This window comes from Salvelinus namaycush, chromosome 15 (assembly GCF_016432855.1).
Source record: "Salvelinus namaycush isolate Seneca chromosome 15, SaNama_1.0, whole genome shotgun sequence".
NCBI lineage: Eukaryota > Metazoa > Chordata > Actinopteri > Salmoniformes > Salmonidae > Salvelinus > Salvelinus namaycush.
This window is the reverse complement of record NC_052321.1, coordinates 38,370,520-38,392,966: the sequence shown is the minus strand read 5'-3', so window position 1 is coordinate 38,392,966 and position 22,447 is coordinate 38,370,520. Positions and strand designations below refer to the sequence as shown.

The 22,447-nt window shown below is 46.7% G+C and overlaps 1 protein-coding gene and 1 non-coding gene across 3 annotated transcripts in view; one reads left to right on the top strand and one right to left on the bottom strand.

Annotated features, from left to right (window-relative positions):
* LOC120059955 (guanine nucleotide-binding protein G(I)/G(S)/G(O) subunit gamma-2) overlaps positions 1–7,433 on the top strand; it is a 32,430-nt gene extending 24,997 nt beyond the window's left edge. The window contains exons 3-4 of one of the 2 annotated variants that reach the window (XM_039009032.1): positions 6,176–6,297; positions 6,674–7,433. In XM_039009032.1, the coding sequence (XP_038864960.1) occupies positions 6,211–6,297; positions 6,674–6,802 (216 nt within the window). In that variant the 5' untranslated portion in view covers positions 6,176–6,210 and the 3' untranslated portion in view covers positions 6,803–7,433. Of the gene's footprint in view, positions 1–6,171; positions 6,298–6,673 lie in introns of both variants that reach the window. The other variant, XM_039009031.1, reaches the window with a different exon arrangement.
* Positions 7,434–10,603: 3,170 nt separating this feature from the next.
* Positions 10,604–10,686, bottom strand: trnal-cag. The gene has a single exon. It is a non-coding gene; the product is annotated as a tRNA-Leu (tRNA).
* Between the last annotated feature and the right edge of the window lie 11,761 nt (positions 10,687–22,447).

Sequence of the window (22,447 nt, the reverse complement as noted above, 5' to 3'; positions counted from 1 at the left end):
ATGTACATTAAAGAGCAACTGCCCCTAAAACTACTTTTCAAACAGCCTATGTGGCCTTGGTATGAGTCAGAAACATTTACTCGACTGTCAAAATTGACTACAAAGTGTACATTTCATAATTTTGGTCATAAAGTCAGTCCTAATTAAAATGAGTTTTGTGAGACTTGTGGTTATGACTGAAGGTTGGGGTTGTTTCAATCATGCCCACCTACCCACTGCTGGCAGCACACAAGTAATCATCAATTCAGAATGCAGCTGTACAGGACCCGATCATAATGCCTATGGTAAATTTGGGTCAACTTTAGATATCCCTATGGGGCTAGTTAGGGACCATCAGTAAATTACACAATGTACATGTGATCATATTTTTGAATTCCAATAGCTCCAAATGTCAAAACGAAGACAAATCAGGAAGTTCAACCGCCCTTTAAAAGGCACAGATAAACCTAAGGTTACTTGCCTAACCCCGGTTCTCTCATATGAGTGAGATGTATCATATGTGGGGGTTCCCTAGACCCGCCTACTCTCAGAAGTACTAATCAAAAGTGTCTGTTGGAGACAGACAGGTAGAGTGGTGAATGAGGTGAGACCCTCACTTCTATAAAAGAAAGTGGATGTTTCAGGGATACGGTATTTTCAACCTACCGTTACCCCTGAAAAGTAGATGTTTGGGCTCCGCTCAGGCGTCTTTTTACGCCTGCTATGTTAGCTTAATAAAATGAGTCACTCTTCTGCCATCTGGTTATTCTCAAGCATGCTTCTCTTCCTCACACTCTTGCGAACAGGTGAATGCAGTGATACATCTCACTCATAATATCAGAGAGCCAGGGTTACGCAAGTTACCTTGAGTTCTCTTTCAAATAATTGTTTTAATGTATCACATGTGGTGATATGGCCAACTCCCATATCACAAGAAACATGCTCTCTGAAGCCAGGGAAGTCCCAACATCAGCAACCCTCAGAGGTCCTGAAACTAAGGGAGTACACACCAAGAAGGTGCAGCAAGCCCATCGGGAAAAACCATAAAACAAAGTGAGGGTAAACCTAATAAATTTCAGTATAATGAGACATGTCACAAAAACATTGCCCAAGAGGTCAACTCCTCTGTAGGAGACGGCCCTTCCCTTGCCATTATTAATCAATATAATGGTCCCAAGGATCAGGCAGGATACAGTCAAAAAAGTCCTCTTCAGAGGGTGGTTGCCCAATGAGCAAAGAGCATGACACGCTTGCCCTAGCTCTCTTACAATTCAAGTAGATGCGAACCGCACGTACTGGACAACAATTAGGCGACAGGCGAAAAGCCATAGGCTCCAAGGTGTGACAATGGATAAAAGTCATCCCTAACCAAAAATGGGGTTAGGTACATTAACCTGAAAACCCCCTGGGCAGACTGTGCGAACAGTGGCTGGTAGAACACAGTCCACCCATATGCTTATGGCAGTAGTAAAGCAAAAAAAGGAGGAATATGACATTTCCAAGCTTTTCAGCGGCTAATAGCTGCTGTGAAAAAGATTGTAAGCACAATAGTCACACCCCAGGACGAGCTAAAAGCTTAGAGACTGGGCGTAAGCGACATGCCCCACTTAGAGACTGCACCACAGTTATGGATAATCTGTATCACTGTCGGGGCATTGGCAGGCTGAACATGGCAAAGGGACCTTAACAAGATTAACCTTCTCTCCGTCCAAAAGGGCACAGGACCGTGGAAAAGTGATTGTAGGGAGGAACAATCTGTATAGTCACACAACATCTCCACGACAAAAATGCACCAACTGTAAAACCAGAGTGTGCAGAAGCAGCTGGCACTCTTTTCCAAGAGTCTCGTGTCTGTCTTTTAAAAAAAATTACGCCTGTGCCCCGAAAGCTAAAGCATCTGGGTGAGGATGGAGAATTGCTTTTTCTCTCTAGGATATAAGCCCTGCATTACAATAGCTGCCAGGACTGGTCGTGGGCAGGGTTGTAACTGCTGACCGGGAAATCACTTGTCATCGAGGGCTCGAAGAGGAGCAAGGAAAGCATGTGGTCACCATGTTATGGGATGGGGTCTCCACTATTGGATCGTCGCTTCTACCAGGCTACAGTAAGTCAATCTGGAAAGATACGGGAAGCAGGCTTTCTCGGGAAAGAGCAACCAGCGCCATGATGTATGACGTCAGGCAATATATCTGAAGGACAGTTACATAACTGGTATATCTTGGCCCTGTTCCATGGAGGAAGGTTGTCATGAGCAAAGATAGTTACTCAGCCACCCGTGTGATGGGGAGGTAGAGCAGGCAGCGGCCCAGTTGCGTGAACCAATCGCTGTAAAAACATGACGGGGAAAAGCCAAAGCTTTGTGGGCTCGGGAGTACCAGATAGCTGTCTGGGGCTCTGAAGCCTGTGAGGGTGCGGTCCACCCGTCTTTTCCCTGAGACCCAGAAACTAAAGTAAGGAATAACTATACTGACTGATTTCTAGGTCAATGGAGAGTGTTCTCCATAACAGAGCTAAGTCGTCTTCGCCAAGTGGAGAAAAGAAAACGCCCCTCAGAATCCCGAAGAGAGAGGGTAGGGCAGAGAGCTGTAGGCCTTGCTGCACTTCATACATCCCATAGGAGGGATAGAGGAGCCGATCCTTGCTCTGGCTGCAGCGTAAGACTGCTTCCCTATAGGTTTGGCCTGGTTCAGTGGCCTGAGTCTTGGCAGACTGCAGCGTCGCCAGGGACCTCAGTCCCCCAAGGCCAGCTTGTTGCCACCTCCCAGCTGTGAGGCTGGGGTGAGCTGCAGAAGCCAATGGGCTGCCACGGTTCCTGAGTCTGCGGGGCAAGCAGAAATTGAAGGCTTCAACTCCTTTTTGCACATGTCACACTTCTGTCACATAGAAGCCACAGTGAGTCTAAACAACTGGGGCATCCAGGAGGTCAATTTTCCCTTTTGTCTGTTAAGCTGGATAACCTCAGCTAAAGTGCCCTTTCTCCCACCACGGCTAGGCTCATGGTACAACCACAGCCATGGATGGCACTACAGGAGGAATGGAGGCTCAGGTCTGTAATCATTCAGATCTCTTCCAAAGCATCTGGGTCTAGGGTCTCCTAGTTCAGTTGCTTCCCCACCTCCTCCAGTAACTCAGTAATAAGCCAACAATAAAGAGGTCACGTTGAGGGCTTTGTACGTTTTCTGAAAAACGGAGGCAGTAAAGTCCTCCGCTTTCCTAGGGAGTGAAGCGCTGGTGTTGTTAGTAGCACAACGAAAGGGGCTGAGGTGTCGAGCCAGTGACAGCTCCACCATGGGAGCGTTGCCTAACCCGGATTCCTTTATATTGTGCATGTCCAGCTCCGGGGTACGCTTAGCAAGAATCCTGCGAGTTAGGGGTTTATTCCACAAGCTCTTATTTTCCCTGAGGCAAGCTGGTACTGCGGGAAGCAGTTTCTTTATCGGGCTGTATGGGACTGGAGTCGCTTCCCATCGTTCAGGTCACTTAAAGACCTGATCCCCTACAGAAGACGGCCACTCGATGTTGAGTCAGGCTGCGATCCACTTGCAGACATGAAGGAGCCCAAACTCCACTGGAGGAGGGGCAGCTCCACTGCTCTCGGGCCATCAGGTGTGTGGGCCTGAGAGGGCGGGAGAATGGGGTCGTCAGCGCAGGAGTTGTGGACTATCTCGAGGAACTCCATGAGATTAATTCCATTGTCATCCTCTTCATCCCCTAGCTTGCCTTCCACTGACACTAGTCAAGTCTATCCATGACCTTGCCCAACTGGGCTCGTTTACTGAGAGCTGAGCCTCAGCTGTCGCTGTTGGCTCGGAGGCAAGAAGGGCTATCGAGACAGATGCACGTTTCAGCTTCCTCTTCTGACCTGGAGCTGTATCCACAAAATGCCTCAGAGTAGAAAATTGGTCATAAGTGCTGAGAATAGAGACATTTTACCTCTACTATTATGGGAAAAAATGAAAGCTATGCATGAAGCCTCTTAAGTCATAAGAGTCCCACCTAGTCCCACCTAGCATATTCTAGCTAGCAGCTGCTTCCCCTTACGAAAAAAGATTGCAGTCAGAGTGCAGTTTAAATGTAGTACAATGCAGTATAAATGCAGTTAAAGTGCAGTCTAACTACAGTTATTCTGCAATTACTGCATCCAAAATACGTCCAAAATAATACATCCAAAATACCAGTCGATTGCAGTTACTGCACTTTTACTGCAGTTTCCAAACGGCAATCTTTTTTTGTGCAATGGTGAAGGTGTTAGCCTTCAGAGTTAGCCTTCAGAAAGAGTGCTCCCGTGACCGACGGTGCCGTGAGGGCAGAGAGTGTTGGTCTAGCTAACACAACGGGTGAACGAGACTAGGGAGCTAGCAAAGCTACTATGTTGCAGGTAAGGTATTCTAGTGAGGCCTCTCTAGCCAAGTTAGCCGTAGCCTTGCAGCATTGGCTAACCGAGTCTCAATAGCTAGCAGTGACACTGGCTACCAACAGAGACTGAGAAGAATAAATTGGAATTTCTACTCAAAAGCAAAAACTATCCGGTTAGTACTCAACTTCTCAACAGGATCTGAAGAATTACGCTCAGCGGCGATATCCTTCAACCCACATGAAAAAATACTACAGTTTACTGTAGAATGCTACAGTATTACTATGCAATTCTGTAGTAAACTGTAGTATACTGTAGAATTCAATACTACACACTTTAGTATCCCTCGATCATGTATAGTACTTACTAATGTTATATTATACTTGATCATACTTTTGTAAATACTACAGTATTATCCGCAAAAAAACACTAGTAAATACTACAGTAATGTCAGCAAAAACACTATAGTCTGTGGTAACTGGTTTGGGCTGGACCCTGTGGTTGAGGCAGATCAGGGACAGTGTGCGGCCATGCTGCGTCAGCAGTGGAAACTGCCCCCCTACAGGGCTGTCCCTTATGCATCCACATGGACAGGTGTGCCACAGTGAGATGGACAGGTGTGGCGCTGTGGTGTGCCACTGTGGGACATCAATATTGATGTTCCAACACCACGCAGAGATCTGAGATAAGTCTTTAACAACACACTGACTCATCTGATCCCACGGTGAGCCCTACCCTGCTGCGTCATGGGGCAGAGTGGTAGGAGACCCTGATGGGATTAAGCACTAGGGAAGGCCAGTCAGTGACACACACACACACACACACCATTACACACACAGCAACATGTAATTGGGGCACTTTTTGAATTTGACCTTCAAAGTATCCAGGATGTAACCTTTGGTGTAATAAGGTCACTGTCAGGGGATCAGCACTGTGTCAACTGATGAGTCGGATGATCATCACTGTGAATATTGTAAATAGAGATGATCAAGCTGTGTCTTTGTCATCAGATTCCTATTGATGTTCAATGGTGGCAATAATGTAGCCTGTTCATGTTTCATAAGTTCAGCTCCAAAACCTGCATGGATGCCTAAAAACTGACGCTGCGTCCCAAATGGCACCCTATTCCCTATATAGCGCATTACTCTTTACCATAGCCATATCGGCTTTGGTCAAAAGTAGTGCGCTATGTAGGTAATAACGTGCCATTGGGACACAGCCTGATAGAGGCAATCAGACTGCTACCTGAAACTACTACAGCAGGGGAGTAGTACTAATTTATTGTGTAGCAATGCTGACTGAGAGGACAACTTGTGTATCCTACACACACCATACACCAGAGACAGACTACTGTACATTGATTTATGATATGACCAACACAGTGAGCAGGGATGGCTGTTACTGAATTCTCTCACATGCACCACCAAGCAGACTGGAGGGTAAACCTGTTTTATGACCCTATGACACACACGCCATCCCTATGGTCAGCACATAATTGCAGTTCTTTGAAGCACATACCAAATAACATTAGTACTGGCTGCAAACCTAACAATGGACAAAGCAATGTCCCCTCGGTCTCTCTTTCTTCACACTATCTTTTTGTCCCACCCCCTCACTGTCATGTGCTGCCTAGCAACTGCCACCATAAATAATATGTCTGTGTGTGTCTGCGGTGTGTGTGTGTGTGTGTGGATGAATCTCTCCTTCAGTATACTATTTTGTATTGTCAGCGTGCCAACTAAGATCTTCTCCCTTGAATAGGATTTTATCTCTAGTGCCTGTATGTATTTGGATTCATTAGGAACCAAAACTCTCTTCTCTCTCCCCACCACGGACAGACAGACAGACTACACAAGGCCTAGCTCAGAAGCCCCATCATGGCGTCCAACAACACAGCAAGCATCGCCCAGGCCAGGAAACTGGTAGAGCAGCTGAAGATGGAGGCCAACATCGACAGGATAAAGGTGAGAAATTAGGCCTACATCACTGGCTAAAAGGATAAAGGACGTAACAGATATAGGAGAAATCTGTAGCATCCCTGCCCAAAAAGATATAGCAACCTTACCGATATAGGAGGCATCAGTTGCCCTTTACATTACAGCATGGAAGACAGTGTAACATTGTGATTGTATGGTAACAACAGGTTATAGTTTCCATTTTATTAGCACTTTAGTCTATGAGTTAATGTAAAAGTACCGACCAATCTATTGTGTGGAATCTAACTCAAACTGTGTGTGTGTGTGTGTGTGTGTGTGTGTGTGTGTGTGTGTGTGTGTGTGTGTGTGTGTGTGTGTGTGTGTGTGTGTGTGTGTGTGTGTGTCCTGCTCTCTTTCATTACAGGTGTCCAAAGCAGCAGCAGACTTAATGTCCTACTGCGAAGCCCATGCCAAAGAGGACCCTCTCCTGTCGCCGGTGCCCGCATCCGAAAACCCTTTTAGGGAGAAGAAGTTCTTCTGTGCCATCCTGTAAACAGGATGTGGTTTATTTGGTCTGCTCATCTTGGGACATGAACGAGGACGTTCAATACGTAGACATCTTCTAACAGGAGGGCTTGGTGAAGTACTAGTGCCCCTTTCTCTACAATGGCACCTAAAGAGTGCAATTAAAAACCACAGAGTAACACGTAACCATTTACAGCGGTTAAGGGGTGTGCAGCATGTTTGATGGGTCCATCTGTGTAGTCAGATTACAACAGAAGATAAGTGTGGTTATCCACCCAAAAACATGATGGACAACCAATCAACCAAGTCTTCAGGTTGTGTTGGTTTTTTTTTTAAATGAAGGAAAAAACAACAAAATATTGTGTGGTTCTTTTGGAACTTGAAATCCAAGTGTTATGTTCAATGGTTTGTGGTGGGTTGGGTAGTGTAGGTGTGCTGGCTAAGTGAGCTGCTTACCACGAGATATTACCACCTGTTTATCTGAATGTTTTTATTTTTGTTGTTTATTTCATGTGGATTTTGATTCTGAGGTTCATTGGTTTGGCTATGTCACTTAGATATCTTTGTATTACTGTACAGTACTAGTCAAAAGTTTGGACACACCTACTCATTCAAGGGTTTTTATTTATTTTTAATATTTTCTACATTGTAGAATAATAGTGAAGACATCAAAACTATGAAATAACACAAATGGAATCATGTAGTAACCAAAAAAAGTGTAAAACAAATCAAAATATATTTTATATTTGAGATTCTTCAAAGTAGCCACCCTTTGCCTTGATGACAGCTTTGCACATGCTTGGCATTCTCTCAACCAGCTTCACCTGGAATGCTTTTCAAACAGTCTTGGAGTTCTCAAATATGCTGAGCACTTGTTGGCTGCTTTTCCTTCCCCTAAGCAAGTCTCTTCTTCTTATTGGTGTTCTTTAGTAGTGGTTTCTTTGCAGCAATTCGACCATGAAGGCCTGATTCACGTAGTCTCCTCTGAACAGTTGATGTTGAGATGTGTCTGTTACTTAAACTCTGTGAAGTATGTATTAGGGCTCCAATTTCTGAGGCTGGTAACTCTAATGAACTTATCCTCTGCAGCAGAGGTAACTAGGTCTTCCTTTCCTGTGGCGGTCCTCATGAGAGCCAGTTTCATCATAGCGCTTGATGGTTTTTGCGACTGCACTTGAAGAAACTTTCAAAGTTCTTAAAATGTCCCGGATTGACTGACCTTCATGTCTTAAAGTAATGATGGACTGTCGTTTCTTTTTGCTTATTTGAGCTGTTCTTGCTATAATATGGACTTGGTCATTTACCAAATAGGGCTATCCCCCTACCTTGTTATAACACAACTGATTGGCCCAAATGCTTTAAGAAGGAAAGAAATTCCACAAATTAACTTTTAACAAGGCACACCTGTCAATCGAAATGCATTCCAGGTGACTACCTCAAGTTGGTTGAGAGAATGCCAAGAGTGTGCAAAGCTGTCATCAAGGCAAAGTGTGGCTACTTTGAAGAATCTCAAATATAAAATATATTTTGATTTGTTTAACCCTTTTATGTTACCACGTGATTCCATATGTGTTATTTCATAGTTTAGATGTCTTCACTATTATTTTACAATGTAGAAAATAGTAAAAATAAAGAAACTGGAATGAGTATGTGTGTCCAAAACTTTTGACTGGTACTGTAAGTGATTACTGAAACGGCTGTTTAAACTTCTTTTCTTTTTTTACATCAGTTGGTGAAAGCTTTTGAATGGAAAGTTTGAACATTCAATTCAGTGATATTCTTTACAGACATGTTTCTTTAAACGTCTGAGAATAGTTTTTTCTTCAGTATCTAAACATATATCTGGCAATGTGATACGGTATTTGTTTCCTTCAGATACAAGCTCTCTTTTTACTATTTGTATAAAAATGCTAGCAAGTAAACTGTGTTGTGCTGTGCATTCTGACTGTTTGTGTTGATATCATTAATAATTGCATGAAATTATCAAACAACAATTTTTTCTTTTGTTTTAATGTAGAGATTGTATGAACAAGGCAGCCTCCGTCTGGTAGTGCCAACTGTATTAAAATTATAATAACGATTCAACATGGACTCCATAAAGACATCTCTGTCATGGGAAAAACTAAAGTGATGTAACTGAGCTGCAAGCCGATGATGAATTTCACAATTGGTTAACATGAAATTAAGGTTAGGGTTAATGTTAGGCTTAGGGGTAAAGTTAGGGTTAGATTACATTTTTGAGTTTAGAATAGGGTCAGTTTTAGGTTTTGACTAGTTGGGCTGTTAATGGGATGTTGGTCAGAAATGTCCCTTAAGTTTAGTATTTTGGGGTTTGGGTCAGGGTTAGTGTTTCGGGTGGTGGATATGTACAGCACTTTGACCATGAAGCTACTAGTTGAAGTATTAGACAGCGATGACCATTTACATTCACCCCCGATCATGAGGGTTATTCATAAAACTATATCAAATGTATCAATCACCCTTTTGAGTTGAAAGGAGGAATCCAGTAGATATCCCAGACTGTTCAGAATCTATAATAGGTGATTGATAATTGCTGTACCATCGTTTTGGTTGAGTACCTGTTCCCTTCATCACAAAACAAGAGGTAGGCCTACACATATTATGAGGTACATTCATATTTATAATCTTGGCAATTGTCCATATGCCTAAATAAATGAATGAAGTTGCACATAAGAAGTGATTCTTTTTTTTTAGATTCACTGCAGTATTGCAGAAACCTGTTGTGTGTTACAAAATACTCAAACTGAGAAAGGCTGAAAAGGAGAATGATGATCGTCTTGGAGTGGAGATGGCTGTCCATGAATTCTAACACAATCGTTCACATTTGTCTAGTTCAACCAGTGTAACTAATCAAATCCAATCAAAATGTATTGGTCACATACACATATTTAGCAGATGTTATTGCGGATGTTATAACTATTGTGTGAAAGAATGGATGTGCATTCTCCAGAGTCACACCAGCAACAAATCAGAGCACACAAACAATTAATTCAAACTGACCAATAGCAAGTCATACACATTTACTACTGTAGTTACTCTAATAAGGTGTGACTGGAAAATGCACCTCTACTCTGTTACACTAGTAGTCCCTCAAAGGCTCTGTTTAGGCTGCGTTCAGACAGGCAGACCAATTATATTTTTTTCACTAATTGTGCAGCCTAAATGGCAGGGGACAAGACAAATGTAGGGAAACTCTTTTCACAGCACTTCGATACCGAAGTTACTGTTTCGTAACAGGTTCGGAGAACTTACGCATAAGGGTCGGAGAAGTAACGTAGCAGGTCAGGAGACTGAGGTTCAGGTTAGCGAAAACGCTCTCCTAACCTGCAACGAAAATCACTTTTTATCGAGGTGCAGTGAAAAGAGTGTCTCGACAAATGTTAGGTACATTTTCTATCTTGAATTATTCAACCATAAAAAACTACTCAGTAGGCAAAGTCTATGTAGACTAGGCATAAGTGCAGAGCAATAGCAATACATTGAAATGGATAGATGTATCTTAAAGCAGTAGTAGGATGAAGTTGCCTCTAGATCAGTTTTGCATGTCCCCCATTGGTGGTTAAAATTAGGATTGGGGGAAGGGAAAGCTGATCCTAGATCTGTACCTAGGTCAATTTCACCCCTAAAATGTGAAAAGTTACCATTTGTTGCACTTTAGTGCCCTCACGTGGATAACAGTTCCAACATAATTTTATACCTAATTATTTAGTATTGCATTTAATGCAAATTTAAAATAACTTACTTGTAGCCAAGGTAATAAACATAGTTCCATTTCTTATCTGAAACTGATTCAGTCACAAAAAAAGACTGTCAGAAGTGGGATTCGAACCCACGCCTCCAGGGGAGACTGCGACCTGAACGCAGCGCCTTAGACCGCTCGGCCATCCTGACACACTATATTAAGCTGTAAATCTTCATATTTAAAGATCAAAAACAAGAACAACCGTTTGATTTTAAATTCATGTGATGTAAACATTATATGCTTTTGTTTCGTTAAACTGGCATGATTTCGAAACGGCTAGATTTTTATCACACCAGGTGCTAACGCTTTTTCACTTTACCCCAATCTCTGCCGCAACGGACCAATTCAAAACCGATAACTTTTGGCAACGAGCAAAAGAAAACGGGAGGAAGCTCCAGCAGCGGTGGCAGAGATAATTAACCCCTTGTTTGTTTATAACTACCTAGCTCATTGTTCTATGTGGCTGTGGCGTAGCTAAGGGGCTCGTTTGAGTGGTAAGGCTAAAGCAACCTACTGTAACGTTAGACGACAGTCGGGGGAGGCGCATCTGCAACAGCCGAAAGTCGGACAGTCGGACTTTTTCAACAGCAAGACTCAGACCCATATGGCTGAGTTGGCATTGTTTATAAAAGTGTTTCTTTATAATGTCGAAATAAACATGTTTCCAACTCCCATACCAGACACACACGAACTGAAATCACATGTGTGTACATTGTAGCCTACAATCAATTGAGAGAGTGAAACACTGAAAGAGACCCTAATATCACATTAATTTGTACATATCCACTGTATACATAATTGCGGCAAAGTTAGTTCCTGTTTTTCAGTCATGTTGTTGGTCACTTCTTCTTCTCTGGTATTATGGCGATCAGCAAAGAAAAGTTAAAGATGCATGCTGCCACCTACTGTACGGGTTGCGGAAAAGGGAGAGAAAAAAACATCATAAGCAATACAAGAATAAAATACATCTAAAAACCCATCCCACTCCTTCAATCATAGTCCAAATCACATCCCGACACTGGCTCAGGCGCCTGTGAAGACATTTGTCGACAGGATTCCTTGTAATGCCTCTGCTGTAAAATCCCTGAGTCCCAAAAAACGTCCAGCCGCACTCAAAACAATGCCTTTTTTCTCAGATTTCCCCTTTGTTTGCGGTGTGCAATGCAATAAACGATACAAAGTCCACCTTTTTAACATGCAACGTGTCAGAATCCTGTTGGCGAGTAACATTTACTGGTCTCTCTAATCCACCTACAATGTTATCTTCAACGTTACTCCCTACTTCCACTCTTCTCATCGCCCCCGGATAGGAGACATGCTGGACAGCCCTCACTCTTGCCATCTCGGTCTCCTTCACCCTAACAAGGAACTTCATGCTTGCCACCACAACTAAAACAGGAAGCACCAGTGACTCGCTCAATACGGAAGTGGTCAGATGACGGGGATGCCAAGCTACAGGACTGTTTTCCTAGCACAGACTGGAATATGTTCCGGGATTCTTCCAATGGCATTGAGGAGTATACCACCTCAGTCACTGGCTTCATCAATAAGTACATTGAGGATGTCGTCCCAACAGTGACCGTACATACATATCCCAACCAGAAGCCATGGATTACAGGTAACATCTGCACCGAGCTAAAGGCTAGAGCTGCCGCTTTCAAGGAGTGGGACACTAATCTGGACGCTTATGAGAAATCCCGCTATGCCTTCAGATAAACCATCAAACACAGGACTAAGATTAAATCCTACTACACCGGCTCTGACGCTCGTTTTTGTTGCAGAGCTTGCAAACTATTACGGACTACAAAGGTAAACCCAGCTGTGAACTGCCCAGTGACGCGAGCCTACCAGACGGGCTAAATGCCTTTTATGCTCGCTTCGAAGCAAGCAACACTGAAGCATGTATGAGAGCACCAGACTGAGTGATCACGCTCTCCATAGCCGATGTGAGTAAGATCTTGAAACAGGTCAACATTCACAAGGCCACATGTGCGGACCAACTGGCAAGTGTCTTCACTGATATTTCAACCTCTCCATGACCAAGTCTGTAATATCTACATGTTTCAAGCAGACCACCATAGTCCCTGTGCCCAAGAATGCCAAGGTAACCTGCCTAAATAACTATCGCCCTGTAGCACTCACGTCTGTAGCCATGAAGTGCTTAAAAAGGCTGGTCATGGCTCACATCAACACCATCATCCCGGAAACCCTAGACCCACTTCGCATACCGCCCCAACATATCCACCTGGACAAAGGAACACCTATGTGAGAATGCTGTTCATTGAGTACAGCTCAGCGTTCAACACCATAGTGCCCACAAAGCTCATCACTAAGCACCCTGGAACTAAAGACCTCCGTCTGCAACTGGATCCTGGACCTCTTGATGGGCCGCTCCCAGGTGGTAAGGGTAGGCAACAACATATCTGCCATGCTGATCCTCAACATGGGGGCCCTTCAGGGGTGCGTGCTTAGTACCCTCCTGTATTCCTTGTTCACCCATGACTGCATGGCCAAGCATGACTCCAACTGCATCATGAAGTTTACTGATGACACAACGGTGGTAGGCCTGATCACCGACAACGATGAGACAGCCTACAGGGAGGAGATCAGAGACCTGGCAGTGTGGCGCCAGGACAACAACCTCTCCCTCAACGTGAGCAAGACAAAGGAGCTGATCGTGGACTACAGGAAAAGGAGGGCCTGTAGTGTAGCGGGTCGAGAGCTTCAAGTTCCTTGGTGTCCACATCACCAAAATACTATCATGGTTCAAACACACCAAGACAGTTGTGAAGAGGGCAGGACACCACCTATTCCCCCTCAGGCGACTGAAAATATATGGCATGGGTCCCCAGATCCTCAAAAAGTTCTACAGCAAGTTCTACAAGAAGTTCTGGCCTGAGATATGCCCTATCTTCATGCCTGCTTTAAACGATACGTTCGAAAGAGACATCATATCAGAGTCCTGGAAAACTGCTTCCATTAGCCTGACACTAAAAAACACCAAAGGCCCATTAAACTGCTCTTTGTTTAGACCTATTAGTTTGATAGGAGTTGATGTTAAAATAGTTGCTTAAACACGTGCCCGCAGGTTGGAGGTCCTACTTCCAGACCTCATTAAACCTGATAAGACTGGCTTTGTCAAATCCAGATTTGGAACGGACAATGTGAGAAGTGCTTTGAATATCATAAACCACCTTGGCAGAATGAAAGACCCTGCACTCATTGTCTCTCTCGATGCCAAAAAGGCATCAAATTCTTGTTTGCTGTATTTGAAAAAGTTAATCTGGGTGATCCTTTTATTAATTTAAAATCACTTTATTCTGACCCATCATGTAACGGCAGCCTTCCCTCTCTTCACTAGAAGAGGGGGTGAAACAGGGATCAGACCAACACGCAGCGTAGCCAGTGCTCAACATGTTTAATACGACAAATAAACAGTGAACACGATACAAAACAAAATAACAAATGTGGCAAACCGATACAGTCCTTTCTGGTGCAGACAAAACACAAAGACAGGAAACAACCACCCACAATCCCCAACACAAAACAAGCCACCTATATATGATTCTCAATCAGGGACAACGATTGACAGCTGTCTCTGATTGAGAACCATATTAGGCTGAACACAGAAACAGACGAACTAGACACACAACATAGAATTCCCACCCAGCTCACGTCCTGACCAACACTAAACAAGCAAAACACATAAGAACTCTGGTCAGGACGTTACAGTACCCCCCTCCTGAGGTGCGGACTCCGAACGCACCCCTAAAACTCAAGAGGAGGGCCTGGGTGGGCATTTGTCCGCGGTGGCGGCTCCGGCGCAGGACGAGGACACCACTCCACCACTGTCTTTGTCCCCCTCCTTAGCGTCCTTTGAGTGGCGACCCTCGCCCACGACCTCGGCCTAAGAATCCTCCCCAAGGCCCCCACATGATTTAGGAGGTAGCTCAGGACAGAGAGGTAGCTCAGGACAGAGAGGTAGCTCAGGACAGAGGGGCAGCTCTGGACTAATGGCAGCTCCGGACTAATGGCAGCTCCGGACTGAATGGCAGCTCCGGACTGAATGGCAGCTCCGGACTGAATGGCAGCTCCGGACTGAATGGCAGCTCCGGACTGAATGGCAGCTCCGGACTGTAGGGCAGCTCATGACTGTAGGGCAGCTCCGGACTGTAGGGCAGCTCATGACTGTAGGGCAGCTCATGACTGTAGGGCAGCTCATGACTGTAGGGCAGCTCATGACTGTAGGGCAGCTCATGACTGTAGCGCAGCTCATGACTGTAGGGCGGCTCATGACTGTAGGGCGGCTCATGACTGGCTGGCGGCTCATGACTGGCTGGCGGCTCATGACTGGCTGGCGGCTCTGGCAGCTCCTGACTGGCTGGCGGCTTTGGCAGCTCCTGACTGGCTGGCGGCTCTGGCAGCTCCTGACTGGCTGGCGGCTCTGGCAGCTCCTGACTGGCTGGCGGCTCTGGCAGCTCCTGACTGGCTGGTGGCTCTGGCGGCTCCTGACTGGCTGGCGGCTCTGGCGGCTCCTGACTGGCTGGCGGCTCTGGCGGCTCCTGACTGGCTGGCGGCTCTGGCGGCTCCTGACTGACGGACGGCTCTAGCGGCTCCTGACTGACGGGCGGCTCTAATGGCTCGGGACAGACGGGCGGCTCTGAAGGCTTGTGGCAGACGGATGGCTCAGATGGCGCTGGGCAGACGGATGGCTCAGATGGCGCTGGGCAGACGGATGGCTCAGACGGCGCTGGGCAGACGGATGGCTCAGACGGCGCTGGGCAGACGGACGGCTCAGATGGTGCTGGGCAGGCAGGCAGCTCAGACGGCGCTGGGCAGACGAGCAGTGCAGGCGGCGTTGGGCAGACGGCCGACTCTGACCTGCTGAGGCGCACAGTAGGCCTGGTGCGTGGTGCCGGAACTGGTGGTACCGGACTGGAGACACGCACCTCAAGGCTAGTGCAGGGAACAGGAACAGTGCGTACAGGGCTCTGGAGACGCACAGGAGGCTTGGTGCGTGGTGCCGGAACTGGAGGTACTGGGCTGGAGACACGCACCATAGGGAGAGTACATGGAGGAGGAACAGGCCTCTGGAGACGCACTGGAAGCCTGGTGCGTGGTGTAGGCACTGGTGGTACTGGGCTGGGGCCACGCACCATAAGGCGAGTGCGGGGTGCTGGAACTGGAGGAAATGGGCTGGGGCGGGAAGGTGGCGCCGGATATACCGGACCGTGCAGGCGTACTGGCTCCCTTGAGCACCGAGCCTGCCCAACCTTACCTGGTTGAATGCTCCCCGTAGCCCGTCCAGTGCGGGGAGGTGGAATAACCCGCACTGGGCTGTGTTGGCGAACCGGGGACACCATGCGTAAGGTTGGTGCCATGTACACCGGCCCGAGGAGACGTACTGGAGGCCAGATATGTAGAGCCGGCTTCATGGCACTTGGCTCAATGCTCAATCTAGCCCGGCCAGTGCGGGGAGGTGGAATAACCTGCACCGGGCTATGCACACGTACCGGAGACACCGTGCGCTCTTCCGCATAACACGGTGTCTGCCCGTACTCCCGCTCTCCACGGTAAGCATGGGAAGTGGGCGCAGGTCTCCTACCTGACTTCGCCACACTACCTTTTAGCCCCCTTCCCCCCCCAATAAATTTTTGGGATTTCTTCTCGGGCTTCCTGGCCAGCCGTGTTCCCTCATAACACCGGTTCCCCTTCTCAGCTACTTTCGCTCTCCTAGCTGCCTCCACCTGTTCCCATGGAAGGTGATCCTTACCAGCCAGGATCTCCTCCCATGTGTAGCAACCCTTTCCGTCCAATACGTCCTCCCAAGTCCATTTCTCCTGGTCCCGCTGCTGCTGCTGCTGCCGCTGCTGCCCGTTGCTACGCTGCTTGGTCCGAGATTGGTGGGTGGTTCTGTAACGGCAGCCTTCCCTCTCTTCACTAGAAGAGGGGGTGAAACAGGGATCAGACCAACACGCAGCGTAGCCAGTGCTCAACATGTTTAATACGACAAATAAACAGTGAACACGATACAAAACAAAATAACAAATGTGGCAAACCGATACAGTCCTTTCTGGTGCAGACAAAACACAAAGACAGGAAACAACCACCCACAATCCCCAACACAAAACAAGCCACCTGTATATGATTCTCAATCAGGGACAACGATTGACAGCTGTCTCTGATTGAGAACCATATTAGGCTGAACACAGAAACAAACGAACTAGACACACAACATAGAATTCCCACCCAGCTCACGTCCTGACCAACACTAAACAAGCAAAACACATAAGAACTCTGGTCAGGACGTTACACATCAGCAGCAGTTAACACAAATGGTAAATTATCAGAAAGATTTCCTATCGGTAGGGGCTGTCGTCAAGGCTGTCTTTTATCTCCCGCTCTGTTCTCGCTAGTCATATAACCACCGGCCGAGGCAATAAGGTCTAGTAATAACACCAGGGGCATATCTATGGGTGAAGAAGAGCATAGAATGTCATTGTTTGCTCATTATTTGCTTTTATGCGTCTAAACCTAAACATCTAGACCTCTATCACTGCAGCAATGGATATCATATCTGAATATGGTAACCTGTCAGGGTACGAAATTAACATGGATAAATCCATTGCTTAACCTTTGAATATAACCCTCTACAATCAACTTAGAAACGATATTGTAACGGCTTTCCTCCTCCTCTTCATCCGAAGAGGAGGAGCAGGGATTGAACCAAAATGCAGCGTTGGAATATGACATACTGATTTATTGAACAAGACGAAAAAACACGAAAACACTTTAACAAACTACAAAACAACAAACGACGTAGACGCACCTGAACATAAGAACTTACATATAACGAAGAACGCATGAAACAGGAACAGACTACATAAACCGAACAAACGAACAAACAAACCGAAAACAGTCCCGTGTGGCGCAACGTACACAGACACAGGAGACAACCACCCACAACAAACAATGTGAAAACCCCTACCTTAATATGACTCTCAATCAGAGGAAATGAAAACCACCTGCCTCTAATTGAGAGCCATATCAGGTCACCCTTAAACAAACATAGAAACACATAACATAGACTACCCACCCAAACTCACGCCCTGACCGTCAAACACATACAAAAACAACAGAAAACAGGTCAGGAACGTGACATAACCCCCCCCTCAAGGTGCGTACTCCGAACGCACCACCAAAAGTCTAGGGGAGGGTCTGGGTGGGCGTCTGACCACGGTGGTGGCTCAGGCTCTGGGCGAGGTCCCCACCCCACCATAGTCAATCCCAGCTTACGTCTCCCCCTCTGAATGACCACCCTCCTATTCCACCCACTTAATTTAAAGGGTACCGTCGATATAAGGGGCAGCACCGGGATAAGGTAGCTCAGGACAGAGAGATAGCTCAGGACAGAGAGGTAGGTCAGGATAGAGAGGTAGCTCAGGATAGAGGTGCAACTCCGGACTGAAGGGCAGCTCCGGACAGAGAGACAGCTCTGGACTGAGAGGCAGTTCTGGATAAATGGCCGCTCTGGGCTGAGGGGCAGATCATGACTGGCTGACGGCTCTGGACGCTCATGGCTAGCTGACGGCTCTGGACGCTCATGGCTAGCTGACGGCTCTGGACGCTCATGGCTGGCTGACGGCTCTGGACGCTCATGGCTGGCTGACGGCTCTGGACGCTCATGGCTGGCTGACGGCTCTGGACGCTCATGGCTGGCTGACGGCTCTGGACGCTCATGGCTGGCTGACGGCTCTGGACACTCATGGCTCGCTGACGGCTCTGGACACTCATGGCTCGCTGACGGCTCTGGCAGATCCTGTCTGGTTGGCGGCTCTGGCAGATCCTGTCTGGTTGGCGGCTCTGGCAGATCCTGTCTGGTTGGCGGCTCTGGCAGATCCTGTCTGGTTGGCGGCTCTGGCAGATCCTGTCTGGTTGGCGGCTCTGGCAGATCCTGTCTGGTTGGCGGCTCTGGCAGATCCTGACTGACGAATGGCTCTAGCGGCTCCTGACTGACTAACGGCTCTGACGGCTCGGGACAGACGGGCGGCTCTAATGGCTCGGGACAGACGGATGGCTCAGACGGCACTGGGGAGACGGATGGCTCAGATGGCGCTGGGGAGACGGATGGCTCAGATGGCGCTGGGGAGACGGATGGCTCAGATGGCGCTGGGGAGACGGATGGCTCAGATGGCACTGGGCAGACGGATGGCTCTGGCCGGATGAGGCGCACTGTAGGCCTGGTGCGTGGTGCCGGAACTGGAGGCACCGGGCTAAGGACACGCACCTTCAGGCTAGTGCGGGGAGCAGGGACAGGGCACACTGACCTCTCGAAGCGCACTATAGGCCTGGTGTGTGGTACCGGAACTGGTGGTACCGGGCTAAGGGCACGCACCTCAGGGCGAGTGCGGGGAGAAGGAACAGTGCGTACAGGGCTCTGGAGACGCACAGGTGGCTTAGTGAGTGGTGCCGGAACTGGAGGCACTGGGCTGGAGACATGCACCATAGGGAGAGTGCGTGGAGGAGGAACAGGGCTCTGGAAACGCACTGGAAGCCTGGTGCGTGGAGTAGGCACTGGTGGTACTGGGCTGGGGCGGGGAGGTGGCGCCGGAAATACCGGACCGTGCAGGCATACTGGCTCCCTTGAGCACTGAGCCTGCCCAACCTTACCTGGTTGTATGCTCCCCGTCGCCCGACCAGTGCGGGGAGGTGGAATAACCCGCACCGGGCTATGTAGGCGAACCGGGGACACCATGCGTAAGGCTGGTGCCATGTAAGCCGGCCCGAGGAGACGTACTGGTGGCCAGATATGTAGAGCCGGCTTCATGGCACTTGGCTCAATGCTCAATCTAGCCCTACCAGTGCGAGGAGGTGGAATAACCCGCACCGGGCTATGCACACGTACAGGAGACACCGTGCGCTCTACTGCGTAACACGGTGTCTGCCCGTACTCCCGCTCTCCACGGTTAGCCTGGGAAGTGGGCGCAGGTCTCCTACCTGCCCTAGACCCACTACCTCTTAGCCCCCCCCCAAGAATTTTTTGGGGTTTCTTCTCGGGCTTCCTTGCTAGCCGCGTACCTTCATATCTGCGGTTTTGAGCTTGATTCTCCGGCTTCCAGCCACGTCTCTTTGCTGCCTCCTCATACCACCGCTCCTGGGCTCTCGCTGCTTCCATCTCCTCACGAGCGCGGCGATATTCCCCAATATGAGCCCAGTGTCCTTTTCCCTCCAATATTTCATCCCATGTCCAGGATTCCTGTGTAGCAGGCCACTGCTCGAATTCACGCCGCTTGGTTCTGGTGTGGTGGGTGGTTCTGTAACGGCTTTCCTCCTCCTCTTCATCCGAAGAGGAGGAGCAGGGATTGAACCAAAATGCAGCGTTGGAATATGACATACTGATTTATTGAACAAGACGAAAAAACACGAAAACACTTTAACAAACTACAAAACAACAAACGACGTAGACGCACCTGAACATAAGAACTTACATATAATGAAGAACGCATGAAACAGGAACAGACTACATAAACCGAACAAACGAACAAACAAACCGAAAACAGTCCCGTGTGGCGCAACGTACACAGACACAGGAGACAACCACCCACAACAAACAATGTGAAAACCCCTACCTTAATATGACTCTCAATCAGAGGAAATGAAAACCACCTGCCTCTAATTGAGAGCCATATCAGGTCACCCTTAAACAAACATAGAAACACATAACATAGACTACCCACCCAAACTCACGCCCTGACCGTCAAACACATACAAAAACAACAGAAAACAGGTCAGGAACGTGACAGATATCTCTATTCCAAATTACTGAAACAGGCTTAAAATACTTCGGCATATATGTTACTCCAAATCTTAAAGACCTGTTCACTTCAAATGATATGCCTTTGCTCACAAAGATTAAACAGGACCTGATTAACTGGTTGTTACGTACATCGTTAAATGAAGACCAAGGTGCAGCGTGGTAGGCGTACATTTTCTTTTAATTTTAAATGTTCCACCAAAAACAATAAACAACTCAACGAACGTAAAGCTAGGAGTGCAACACACAAAGACAAGATCCCACAACAGAAGGTGGGAAAAAAGGCTGCCTAAGTATGATCCCCAATCAGAGACAACAATAGACAGCTGTCTCTGATTGGGAACCATACTCGGCCAACAAAGAAATATAAACATAGATTTCCCACCCTAGTCACACCCTGACCTACCAAATGGAGAATTTAAAGGATCTCTAAGGTCAGGGCGCGACACTGGTCTTCCCTACCAAACTCTCTTTTTGGCAGGATTAATGTCGTCAGGATGAATATCCTTCCTTGACTAAATGATCTATTCCAAAATATCCCCTGCCATCTATCTCAGTCCTTTTTTCAGAAAATAGATGCCAATATATCTAAATATATCTGGAACAATAAGAAACCTAGAACCAAATTGTCCAAACTAATTAAGTCTAAGGATTTAGGAGGGTTCGGATGGAATCAATAGCATGTCATCCAAGAGCATTAGCTTCCTTACCATTTATTAATAGCTTTGAAAAGATCTAGGCCTTATCTGACAATTTGACAGTACATAAAACACTCTTAGCTTGGCAAGATGCAAGGCGGTAATTCCAGACCATATATCACTCTGGTTACCAATTTCCCTTAATACAGATCCCCCCCACCACCCCCCACCCCACCTGACCCTCCAAATAAGGAGTATTGGACTTCTGGACTGGATGACGAAGGGTATTGCTGACCTTACGCCTTTACTTACTGAGGACACTCTTAAATCGTTCCAACAGATAAAAACTGAGTTTGACTTACCCAACAAAGTACCTACAATTTAGACACTTCATAGAAGGTCAGAAGAAAGTTGATAAACTACGTTTTCAAATGACTGAAGTTGAAAAAATATTTATGAATCCTACTGTTCGGATAGGTTTAATCTCCGACATGTATTCTATTTTATTGAACAGAAGTGCCTGATCCTATGATGCATTGAGACCTGTTTGGGAGAGAGACATTGGACATGCATTCGATGTGGAAGAATGGACTTCTATCTGCGAAAGGGTCTACCCCAAATGCACCTCCACAAGAATACAATTCATAGAATCTACTTTACACCTGTCCATCAGAATGTTTTCCAATGCATCACATTTATGTTTCAAATGTAAACAGAATACTTGCACCTTCATGCACGGTTTTTTGGTACTGTAGCAGAATCCAGTCTTATTGGAATTATATTAATTTACACATCCAGAAGATCTTAGGTAGATCATTAGCTTATCACTGAATTTATATTTGCTCTACTTTGACTGTAAAGTTGTGTTTGACCATGACTCTGAACGTCTGTTCAATACCCTTGTTCAAAAATGCTTATTGTTATAATGGTCCACACCTGAAGTACCTACTGCGAGAATGTGGCTTTCTCAAGCTTCTGCTATTCTACCCCTAGAGAAACTTACCTTTGACTTACACCGGTCTGATACATTTAGGAAAATCTGGTCTCAATTGTGGTCCTGTGTAGAAAACCTCACATAACTGCCCTATGTTGTAATTGTGATGTCTGTATATATTTTTTCTTTTATGACTGTCTTTTTGAATAATGTTTTGCTGTATCCTTTTTCCTTTTATTGTACCTAGTCTATGTGGTGCACTTTGTTTGGTTGTCTATGTAAACTCTGTCAAAAGAAAATAACATTTGAATAAAAAGATAATTACCCCCAAAAAGTTATATAGCTGCACCATCGAGAGCATCCTGTCCAGTTTCATCACTGCCTGGTATGGCAACTGTAAGGCATTCGACTGTAAGGCACTACAAGGGTAGTGCGTACAACCCAGTACATCACTGGGGCCAAGCTTCCTGCCACCCAGGACCTCTATACTAGGCGTGTCAGAGGAAGGCCCAAACAATTGCATG